The sequence below is a fragment of the Chenopodium quinoa genome, unplaced genomic scaffold, assembly GCF_001683475.1.
Source record: "Chenopodium quinoa cultivar QQ74 unplaced genomic scaffold, ASM168347v1, whole genome shotgun sequence".
NCBI lineage: Eukaryota > Viridiplantae > Streptophyta > Magnoliopsida > Caryophyllales > Amaranthaceae > Chenopodium > Chenopodium quinoa.
Genome location: NW_018744290.1, coordinates 1,466,972 through 1,478,668, shown reverse-complemented (window position 1 = coordinate 1,478,668; position 11,697 = coordinate 1,466,972). Strand labels below are relative to the sequence as shown.

General features: G+C 34.4%; 2 protein-coding genes across 4 annotated transcripts; both read left to right on the top strand.

Moving 5' to 3' along the window:
- The first annotated feature begins 1,091 nt into the window (after positions 1–1,091).
- On the top strand, positions 1,092–3,814 carry LOC110695324 (probable cysteine desulfurase). Its single transcript, XM_021872579.1, has 6 exons — positions 1,092–1,365; positions 1,455–1,956; positions 2,126–2,327; positions 2,477–2,962; positions 3,117–3,500; positions 3,617–3,814. Exons 1-6 carry the CDS (start codon positions 1,092–1,094, stop codon positions 3,812–3,814), a joined length of 2,046 nt encoding a protein of 681 aa, XP_021728271.1.
- Positions 3,815–4,377: 563 nt separating this feature from the next.
- On the top strand, positions 4,378–11,023 carry LOC110695174 (peroxisomal nicotinamide adenine dinucleotide carrier-like). 3 transcript variants are annotated; one of them, XM_021872389.1, is made up of 12 exons: positions 4,378–4,472; positions 6,096–6,210; positions 6,322–6,435; positions 6,628–6,702; positions 7,201–7,331; positions 7,510–7,564; positions 8,027–8,179; positions 8,856–8,924; positions 9,015–9,116; positions 9,786–9,854; positions 10,312–10,366; positions 10,728–11,023. In XM_021872389.1, exons 2-12 carry the CDS (start codon positions 6,130–6,132, stop codon positions 10,916–10,918), a joined length of 1,095 nt encoding a protein of 364 aa, XP_021728081.1. In that variant the 5' UTR covers positions 4,378–4,472; positions 6,096–6,129; the 3' UTR covers positions 10,919–11,023. The 3 variants fall into 3 exon arrangements, with proteins under 3 accessions (XP_021728081.1, XP_021728083.1, XP_021728082.1); XM_021872391.1 differs by having other exon boundaries at positions 4,386–4,472; positions 6,093–6,210; XM_021872390.1 differs by having other exon boundaries at positions 4,418–4,472; positions 6,055–6,210.
- Positions 11,024–11,697: the final 674 nt, after the last annotated feature.

Below are 11,697 nucleotides of genomic sequence, written 5' to 3'. Positions count from 1 at the left end.
TTGATTTGATAAATTGGTTAAAACAAGTAGGTTAACTTGTGGGTCGGTCAATCATGCTTGAGTTGTGCTTGTTGTCATGAGCTGACAATTTTCCTAGATGTCTCGGTATAGCAAGATACATATGAAACAACCTCCTTATACTTGTGCGCCTTACTAATATGCTTGTGTGCTTTATTAATACGAAGTACATGTGTTGTGGTGAACTTAGTATCATTGCGTGCAGTTTCCTCTATTTTAATGCTTGTTGCGCATTTGAGGAAGGTTAACCTGAATCAAGTCTTGAGGATTCAGGTGTCGCACAAACAATTTGCACTCATCCCATGAGTCCATGACATTGTGCCATCTATTGAAAATAATGTCTATGTGCGGTCATGGTCCATTATCATATCTCTCGTGTCATGTCGGGTTCATAGTAGAGCATTTTTATGTCATGTTAGATAGATTTACTTTTGGTAGAAAATTAGATATTCTTGCAAACAAAAGTTAGGCAATCACTTTTTTTCTAATATTGTTTGAGCATGTTACAAAAAAGGTTATTGGAAAAGCTTACTAAAATTCATTTATTAGTGAATACATTCAAAAATCAAAATGTTGATAGTAAAAGTAGGGTGGAGGGACTAATAATAGTAAAGAGAAATTATTTTGTGTAGATTGGCTAGAAGTCTAGAACAACACTTAATAACGACATCAATAGCAAGTTCTAATTGGTTCAATAAAATCATCAAAACCAAGTATATTTTCAAGTCAACTTTACAACTTGTGCATGCAAAACCATTACCTAACTTTTATTTTCAAGTCCATCACTTGATTTTCACCCACTGATTATATTTTCATTGTTTTAGCAGCTCCCCACCATTTAACTACATTCTTTATTTAGTATTATCATATTATTTCTTCTGTTTAAAAAACTAATAGATTCTTTAATATACGATTACAGTATAAAGTAGTTGCTGGTAATTGATTTTTCAGCTGCAATTACACGTAGTTGACCCATTGAAATATTAACTTGGACCAACATTATATTAAATGCATATATAACCAGCCCAAACACCAAATTTTAGTGGCATAAATCAACATATAATTCAATAAAAATGTGTATGTTTAATTCTTCATGTACTTCATTAGAATGTCATAAATTTACTAATAATTATGAAGTGCCAAATTATTACTCTAAGTATGGTGTTAAGGAGGGTATTAGCACAAGGAAGAAGCTAGATTGGCTAAGGAACAACTTAATTGGAAATGATTTGGAATTCATTTCTCCTTTTGGTAAACGCAAAGTTACTTATTTAGATTGTACTGCGAGTGGGAGGTGCCTACGCTACATTGAGGAATATATCATGCAACACGTCCTTCCTTCTTATGGTACGTATAGTAAAACCCTCTTTCCATCTTAACTTAAATTTCCTTTGTCAATTTTGATCATTAATATCTTTGTTGATATATGAATACAGGGAACACTCACACGTGTGATAGCTACGTGGGTCAAGAGACAGCAAAGATGGTAACCCAAGCGCACGATTACATAAAGTTGTGTTTAGGAGGAGGTAGAAATGATGCCCTAATATTTTGTGGGTCGGGTTCAACATCAGCAACAAAACGACTTCAAGAAGTCATGGGAGTAGCAGTGCCATCAATTTTAAGGGATAGAATGTTACAAATTCTAAGTAATGAAGAAAGATGGGTGGTTTTTGTGGGGCCACATGAGCATCATTCTAACTATCTTTCTTGGAAACGAAGTCTTGTTGAAGTGGTTGAAATTGAGATGAATAAAGATGGGTTGTTAAACTTGGAAGAATTAGAGGAAAAACTTGAGTATTACAAGTCTAGAAAAAGACCAATTTTGGGATCATTTTCTGCTTGTAGTAATGTAACTGGGACTTGTTTGGACACTAGAAGAATTGCTACTCTTCTTCATCGTTATGGAGGCTTTGTTTGCTTTGATTTCGCTTCCAGGTATGTATATTTCCGTCATTTAACCTGTTATCTACTGATATGTCATATGAAAATACAAACTACGTATTTATATTATTGCATATGTGAAAATTTTGCATCTAACTACACTTTTTTACACTTTTTTTTTACTAAAGTTAGTTGTATTTGATTTTTTGTATGTGGTACGTAGTGGGCCATATGTGGAGATCAAGATGAGATCAGGGGAGACGGACGGCTATGATGCAATATTTCTTAGCCCTCACAAGTTCCTTGGAGGACCAGGAACTCCTGGCATTCTTATGATGAACAAAGCTTTATATTATTTGGGATCTTCTCCACCTTCTATTTGTGGAGGGGGTACAGTCGATTTTGTTAATTGCTTTACTGAAGAGGTTCGAATTTAGTTTTTGTATAAATTTATACAATTTCATTGCACATACATCAAAATGATTTATGTGGTGAGTTATAAAATATGAAGAGGACAATTATTTTCAGATAGTTTGAACATACTGTAATTTATAGTGTGTTACTGAAATTGCAGAACACGATATATGTGGATGATGTGGAAGACAGAGAAAATGCGGGGACGCCACCAATCATCCAAAAGATCAAAGCAGCCTTGGCAATATGGGTAAAGGAATATATAGGTTGTGAAGTGATTCACAAACAAGAGACTTATTTCATTGAAAAAGCCATGGAAAGGCTACTTTCTAATCATAGGATCTTTATGTTAGGTAACACGAGAGCAAAACGACAAGCGATTTTGTCGTTTCAAGTATACTCTTATTCAGCATATACATATGATGAGAAAACTAAAGAAGGGGATAATGATAGTAGGCTTTACATGTGGGAAGAAAGTGGTAAGAAAAGAGGTAAACCACTTCACGGGGCGTTCGTTGTGAAGCTACTTAATGACTTGTTTGGGATACAAGCTAGAGGAGGGTGTGCTTGCGCTGGGCCTTATGCTCATCAATTGCTCAAAATCGATCACAATCACTCACTTGCCCTGAGATTTTATGTAGAGAAGGTACGTTTTAATGATCGTACGTGTTTTGATTATACATTGTATGTATTAATTCATGAACATTAAGTTAAATGTTACATATAGTACGTACATGTTATCTTTGTAATTATAGAGTTAAATTTGGAATATTGAATATAATCTATATTGTTTTTTTTAGGGCTATCTAGGAGTGAAGCCGGGATGGGCGAGGATCAACTTTCCATACTATCTATCAAACGAAGAATTCGAGTTCATCTTGTTGGCCTTGGAATTGATTGCTTCATTTGGGCAACGTTTCCTAGCAATATACAACTTCAACTGGAAAACTGGAGAATGGACTTTTAGTAAGCAAAAATATCAGGAAATCATGCATGAAAGTGATATTGATTGCGATTTCTTTACTCAAAATTTAGCTAGTGATGTACAAGTACTAAGCCTAGATGATCACAATGGAGTTGAAGACTACAATGCAGGACAAGTATTAAAACATAAGTATGCATCATACTTGGAAACTGCGACGAATATAGCTCATTGTTTACCAATATGCCCTGAAGAACGTCCCGTACCAAATGACATCGATCCACAATTCTTATTGTATAGGGTTTAATTAGTTTCAATTAAGCTTTGCTTTTGGTTGTAGTTTCTGTCAGTTACATAATTCATTACTGCATAAAATAGAGAAGAGCATTGTTTATTTCCCGCCTTCCTAGGACGTACAACTTGTATGCTGAATGCAAATGGACTTCTAATTTACAAATTGTAACAATTTTAACAAAGATTCAGTTGGTAAGAAAGCCGAGTTTTAGGGACCATATGGCGGACTACAGGACTAGTAATCGATATATATTGACCATATGCTGGACTAGTAGTACATAGCATACTTTTTGCTTATTAGTAATTATAGATATTAATGATTGAATGTGCATTGGCAAAAGAGACTAAAGAAACGTGTCAGCTAAAAGATCGGAAAATGTATTTCAATCCGTGTAATAACACGGGTATTGCGTTAAATATCCCAAATTCCTATCCTTCTAAAAATGTAATTGGAGACAAATTGGTTAATTGACTAAAGTCTTGTTTGGCAAATGGCTGTTGACAGTTGGTGGTTAGCTGGCTCACTAGGCTTGTTTGACCAACTGTAATGTTTGGCTGTTTATAATGGATTTTGTAATTGGCTGTTTATAGAAGTGTTTGGTAAACTTAGTTCTTGGTTGTTGGTTGTTTATTAGATAATTTGTGGGCTAACAAGCAAAGATAACAAAAAAAGCTACTCATAGCATCTTTTTCATTTTGGCTTAAAAGCCGGCTTTTTCGCTGATTGAAAAGTCAATTACCAAACACTTTTTTGGCTGTTTGACCACATAAAAAAAGCCAAAAGCTAACCAAAAAGCCAATTACCAAACATGACCTGAATAAGTAAATAGCGAGTAATTTTTGGCTGTTAAAAGAAATGTTATCCACTTGTTTATGAGTTGTTCTTACATTGGTCTTTAGCGGAAAATAATATTGACGCACTGATTCTCCGAGATTAATGGTAATTTGCTCTTATCCCCTTCTTTATTTTTCATAGCCTAATTGATGCTTCCTTGATTATTTTCTGTAATTTATTGAAATTATTCTCAAATTTTGGTAGATTTAATTCTCATTGCTATTGGGTTACCCCTAAATTTTGTATCAGAGTACATATACAGTGGTAATAAATATGGGATTTGTTTTTTTTTTTTTTTCCTGATTTTTATGTTATTGGTTTTTTTGATTGATAGCTTACCAGTTACTGCTTTAAAAAAACCAGGAAATTTATCATTTTGTTCAAGAGATTTGAACAAATATATTTCTGAAATTTTAGTAATTTACAGGAGATTTAAGACAATTTTTTTATTAGTTCTGTAGAAATTAGGAATTATAATCCCCAAAGAAGAAACTTGTATTTTAAGAGATTAGGAGATTTTAAGACATTTCTGAAACTTGTTTATCACTGAGAGAAACTTGTATTTTCTCATAAGAAAATGGGGACATAGAGTGATTGACAACACTATCAATTTAACTATCGAATATTGAATCCGGCTATCATATTATTTGCCAGTGTTGATCCGAATTGTTGTTCTGAGTGTATGTTGTGTGAGTGATACAAAAGGAAAGGGGAAGATGGGTGCTGGTTGGAGAAAGATTGATGAATTTTAATTTATGTTTTGGAGTTTGTTGCATTTTGGATTAATTGATGCTAGGAAAGTTTGAGTGCAAGACTTTGCATTATTCTTGGTAATAGATTCGTGTGAAGTTCATGGTCTTAAGAGGTTTTTGTGTTGCGCGATGTGTAGAGAACTTACAGTTTGCTGGGTACCAAAGATAGCATCCATACATGGTGATCTAAACTAAGACTAGGTTGCAATAGTTGCATTGAGAAAAGTTATGTGTTCCAGTTTTGAGTCAACCATTTAACTAAAATCTTACATAGCTTTAGTCCAATGTGAAGCGTAAGTGTCTATCTTTGTTGGAGTGTCAGATACTTGACTCGGTAATTTAGGTGAAATGTAGAGCCTGAGTAGCATAATTTATCTATTACTGACTAAGCTATACCAGAAAATAGTAAAAATTGGCTGAGTCCCTTATTCTCTATAAAAGAGAAGGCTATATTTTCTTAGTCAACATAGATAGATCATTACATTTTGAGCTGCTGGAGTGAGTTGCCATTTATGGGGATTGGTCTCATCAGAGCTATAATAGTGGGATGCCGGGATGAGTCTGTAGTTTTTGGCTTGATCAACTAACTAAATAAAGCAAAGAGTTTTCAAAAGATTTGGCAAATGAACTGGAGAGGCTAGATATATGGATGATTATACAGATTCATAAGTAACTAAAATTGTACAAAAGTAAAGGACTCCCGGAATCCATTTCGTTAGAATTCTTTTCACAAGGTCGGGAGAAAAGGGGTTGGGGAAGAGGATGTATATTTCATATGGGAAGAATATGGTAGTATTAGAAAAATAACAATTAAACAACCTGTTGAAATTGTTAGCATAGGACATTAAGACCTATAGGTAAAATTACTTATTCACTGCATGTGTAATTTTTTTTTTAAAAAAAAATTAAAAAAAAATACTGTTTCTGTAATTCAGATTTGTAATCCTTATTTTATCCACATTTCTGGGAAAAGCAGTGCTTCTTCCTGTGACGCCTGATCAGGAGAAGGCATGTCGAGCGCTTTAGCTAATGGACTTGCAGGAGCAGGAGGTGGTTTAATTGCTCAGATTTTAACATACCCTCTTCAAACGGTATAAAATCTGGTGTAACTTTTCTGTATATGTTTGTAAGTTTCTAGTGTAGAGTCTGTACATATAACTAATAAAACACCAGTAGAATTGGTTGTGGCTTTGTGATTGTAGGTTAACACACGCCAGCAAACTGAGAGAGTTGTCAAGAAAGGGCTCGATGGTGGTCATGGAACCTCTCCCTCTGGAAATCAGCGTCCTGGAGGCACACTTGTCCAATTGCTTCAGGCTAGTTCTAGTTCACTAATTGGATAAGTACCTTTCTTAAAAGTGGGATGTTCAATATTATGATAAGTTTCTTTGTTGAATAAATGAATTAGTTTTCAATTTCATCCTTGCTTGATGCAAATTTATATCTGGTTTAACTTTCAATTTTGTGTGAATGAATGACAACCTGATTCTTTTTTTGTAAATGTTCAGGTTATTAAAACTGAGGGTTGGGGTGGACTTTACAGTGGCCTGAAGCCTTCCCTATTTGGAACTATTGCTTCACAGGTCAGTACATGCTCTTTGAATTTCTACTTTTTACCTTAGGGAAACAATCATCATAAAATCTGTGCATCTAAATTAGTAAATTGTAAGAAGTAAACTGTAAAGCAAAAGTATGAAAAGAAAAATGAAAATTTCAAAGTATGACCAGTTTCAGTGACATGATTCAACCTTGTTCCTGGGTACAATGTCTTATTCCATGAATGGCTGGCAGCATTATCATGTTCAACCGTTATGTATCCTCCTTGATATTTTTGGAGATAAGTATAGCCAAAAAGGTTCATGTACTACTGGGGATATATGGATTAGAGTACTAGATTTTATTTAAATTCAGTTATTTTTCTTTTTTAAAATAGCTCCCAGGGCGTGTCACCTTCTTAACAAGCTAAGTGCTTGACTGTTATACTTCTTTCTGGAATCATAGCCTGTCTGGATAAAGTTTACTATGCACAAACACTTAATTGTTAAGTTGTTCTATTTACTTCTCATCTTCTTCATTATCAGGGTGTTTATTATTACTTCTACCAAGTTTTCAAGAACAAGGCTGAGTCACTTGCAGCAGCACGCAAGGCGAAAGGGTTGGGTGATGGAAATGTTGGAATGATTTCATGGCTTGCTGTTGCAGCTATGGCCGGGTAAAACCCTTTGGATGCATAGTATCTTTGTATTTTTGGTGCATTCCTCTGGAATTGTTTACCAAAATTGAGTTCCGTCTCTTAGAAAAAGAGCTGAATCCTTTCATTTTCTTGAAAAAACCAAGAATTTCCCTTTATTATTGTACTTGGTGATGTATATATTTTTATATATTTGCAGATGCTTGAATGTTTTGCTGACAAATCCAATGTGGGTACTCGTCACTCGCATGCAGGTTCTTTCAGAGTATTCCTTTACACTATGTGATTTATGAGAAGGCATGTATTTTGATGGTCCCTGGGAGGCAATCCTAGTTAGCATATGTACCATAATAAAGTTTGGACCTTGCTGCGTATTCTTTCTTTTTTGGGGGGTGGGGCATCAGTACTGCTGAATATATTGGATTAAAGATTTGAATATGGGCTGTGAAGAATATTAATGACCCCTGAATATAAAATTCAAGGTACACAAAAAGCAAATTGTGCTGTGTTGTGCTTTCAAAAACCTTACTAACTTAGCTAGAATAACTGGGAACTTTCAGGATGAAAATGATAGATAGATTATTCATTCCCACATTGCCTGTACTCTTTCTGAGGTTGAACTTTGGTTACGCCCTTTACATTTGAAATTGCAGAGTGTGCATTATGTACTTCAGAGTTCATGTTTATCTAATGTCTCGCAGCATCTTTGTTTTTAGACACAAACCCAAGCAGAAAGAAACATAATGGAGAGAAAAAGGGACGCCCTTATGAAGGAAGCTTCTCATAACAGTGCAACAGCATCCACCTTGCTAGTAAAGTTGGCTGAACTTGAATCGTCAAAACCAAAACCTTATGGAACACTGCAAGCTGTAAGTATTGGTGAACATGATCTTTTGTTAATTCTGAATTCATTATATATTAAAAAAGTGCAAGATAGCTTCCTGCAAAAACATGCAGGTTCTGTAAAACAATCTGTTTTTTTGTAAAAGTTGGTAGCATGTTGGTGTTCATTTTAATGCTTTTTATGCGGTTTTCGATTGTATATACTTATGAACAAATCTGAGTAGGTTTATTTGCTAAAACTTTAATTTTTTTGTCAAGTATGTTTTACATATTTGGGGTCAAGGGAAAGCATCAGTTTGGCTTATACAAGGGTGCTATTGGATCATTTACCTCACTGACATTATGACTCCTATTCAAAATTTTAATGTGTATCTGGGTAATTGGGTTGTATAAGACACTTGTTTGTTATATAGACAGGCATCAAATTGGCTAATGCAGACAGGCAGAATTTGCTTTCATATACGTGCGGTCATCATTCCAGTGAATAGTGTTCTATATTTTGTGACCCCTGCAACAGAACTTGTGGGCATACCCCTTGGATCTCGATCTTAGGGTGTCAATATTCAAGAAACATGCTTTGAGTAAAAAAAAATAATACGTAGTAATATAATGGAAAATTAGTTTAAGTCGCTACACTTACATTTTTTGTTGATGGTCATTTGATATTCTCTTATGAGTGATTCGCATTTAAACCTTTGACAGGCTGGTGAGGTTTACAGTGAAGCAGGAATTCGAGGATTTTGGAAGGGCCTTATTCCTACTCTGATAATGGTTACTCTCACTACTCTCTCATTTATCCATGAGAAATAATAACGAAGGGAATCTTCTGACTTTGAAGTAACAGTAGTGAACCATTTTCAGGTTTGCAACCCATCAATCCAGTTCATGATTTATGAGACCTCACTAAGGTCTCTCAAAGAAAAAAGAGCAAAGCATGGAGTGAAGCAAATAACGGCTTTGGAGGTAAGATAATACTGAGTGTTTTTTATTTATTTTTAGATGTTGCAAACTCAGAATTCAACTTATACCATCAGAACCTTGTGATTTCTTCAGCAAGGTTTAACAAGATCAAAATTTACATAGTGTTGTCCTAAATGTCCAATCGAGCAGTGAATCTCTGTTCAAAATAATTTTGTTAGATATCTTCTGTTGTGGTTAAATTACCTTCCGAGGACAATGAGTTGAAGCCAAAGTAGATAGCATGATATGGTCCTTTGCAATTTTACCTTTAGACAAGAGGTTAATTGAAACTGTTGAATTGGTAGGGAAAAAAAAAAAGAAGAGGGGGAGGAGAGGGGGGTGACCTATCTGCAAAAGGAAAAAAAAAATGGCAAGATAGATAAGTCACTAATGCTTATTGATCTCATGCAAGTTGGGATTGCTCCAACTTTATGTAATGTGCTAGGTGATCCATGTAACCCAACCTGAGTGGCTTGAAATGGAATTTTAGCTGAACTTGAGACTAGGTGCAGCGTATAGCCGTTTGCCAGTCCCTATGTTTTTCTTTTGGTAGTTTTTGGATTCTTTCTGTTAATACTATATCACAACAAGAGAGCTTTTAATTGAATCTCTCTTAAGATGTGTATCACCAGTTGAAATGTTGAGAATCTGAGTTAACTGTTATATGAGCAGGTTTTCTTTCTTGGTGCTGTGGCTAAACTCGGTGCAACTGTTACAACATATCCATTGCTGGTAGTCAAGGTATTTTGGTTGCTAATATATTGAAGATTTGCTAAATGCTTTTGACAAATAACATCATTCTCGAGGCATAAACTTTCAGGCTGTTTGTCTGGCACTGCCATTAGTAAATGATGTAGGTAATGTGTGACTTGGCTAAGCTACCAACTGCTGCAACACTCTCTCTTCGTGACCTGGCTTTGCTACCAACTGCCGCAAAAGAAAATATAAATTATTAAAAAGGAACTACAGACACCTGGGAATAAACTCATTCCATGACATGATTGCTCCTATATAAAAGATTTATAACTATTTATACTGGGTTGAAGTTCCATGGTGTTTGTGATGTCATTTCCTATATTGTGATCCTGGAACATGATATTGTGATCCTGGCTATGTTTTATTAAAGAAGACTTTTTTCATATCATCTTAAAGGCTTTTGAAATATTAGCTAACTGTGGAATTTGGAATAATTTTGCAGTCAAGGCTACAGGCAAAACAAGATATTGGCAGTAATGTCTCACTGAGATACTCAGGTGCGTTTGATATGCATACTAGCTTTGAGGCTTCACATAGAATGCTTGATATTGTCATAATCGTGTGACATTTCTTTTCTTAAACAATTGTACCCCTTTTAATTGCTGTCTGCTTCATGCAAATTTGTAAGTTTACTCATTTACCTCGATTTTCTGGACAACATTTTAAGGCAACCGATGCATTATACTTCCTACATTATTCCACTCCAAATTCTGGTTGATGACAGGACCACAGTATCAGCTGGTCTTCAACCTTGAATCTAGACTTGTCAAATGTCTTCAACTTCTTACATGCAGATTTCTCTCTATAGATTATAAGACACTTATTCTGGTGGTGTTCTTCAAATTCTTTGCTCAACAGGTACACTGGATGCAATTGTAAAAATGATTCGGTATGAAGGATTACTGGGATTTTATAAAGGGATGAGCACGAAGATAGTGCAGAGTGTTTTCGCTGCCTCTGTACTTTTCATGGTGAAGGAAGAGCTAGTCAAGGCTTTTACGATTCTAGCATATAAGAGCCGCAAGATTAGACTCAATGCACTGAGATGATTCCACTGGCAGTGGCATTGCATGTTAATACTGAATGAAACTTTTTTTCCTGGACATCAGAACTGTTTGAAACTTGAAAATAGGAAACAAATTTAATTTTTTTTTTTTTTTTTGGAAAAAAATGATGGAAAAATGAAGAAATTTATCAGGTTTTTTAGTAGCTATTTAAGCATATAGACAGAAGTTAAACCTATGTCATTAGTGTCATACTTCATGTGTCAGTACAATGATTTTATCAATTTATTATGCATTCTTTCAAACAGAAAAAAATAATAATAATAAATCAATTTATCGTACAACTAGTTTTTTTTAACACTTGAAATACTTTGATCATAATTTTTGGTTTAGTTGCTTGTTGATAGGCGATAGCAACTTAGCAAGCAAATTATCCGATCTCTTGGAGTGAAATATAGAGTAGAGTATTATTTTCAGACCATAATAAGATTAAGAACATTTAATTTGTGCATGTATTCTATTTATTTGAGTTTACATGCAAGCTTCATTGATAAGTTAGCAATTTTAAAGTTTTCAAATTATGATTATATATAACTATCTCATTTTCATTTTTTAAAATACTATTTTTGTTTTTACAACATACGAAGTATATTGTTTTTATGCGGTTAATATGAAAAAAAAAAACAAAAAAAAAAAACATGATAATAGAATATGTATAGTAAAAAAAAAAAAAAAAAGGGCATAAAAGCATGATAAAGGGACATGCAAGTATAATGAAAAGAACATTAAACCAAAGCACGTCATGCTCTCATAGTCTCATCCAC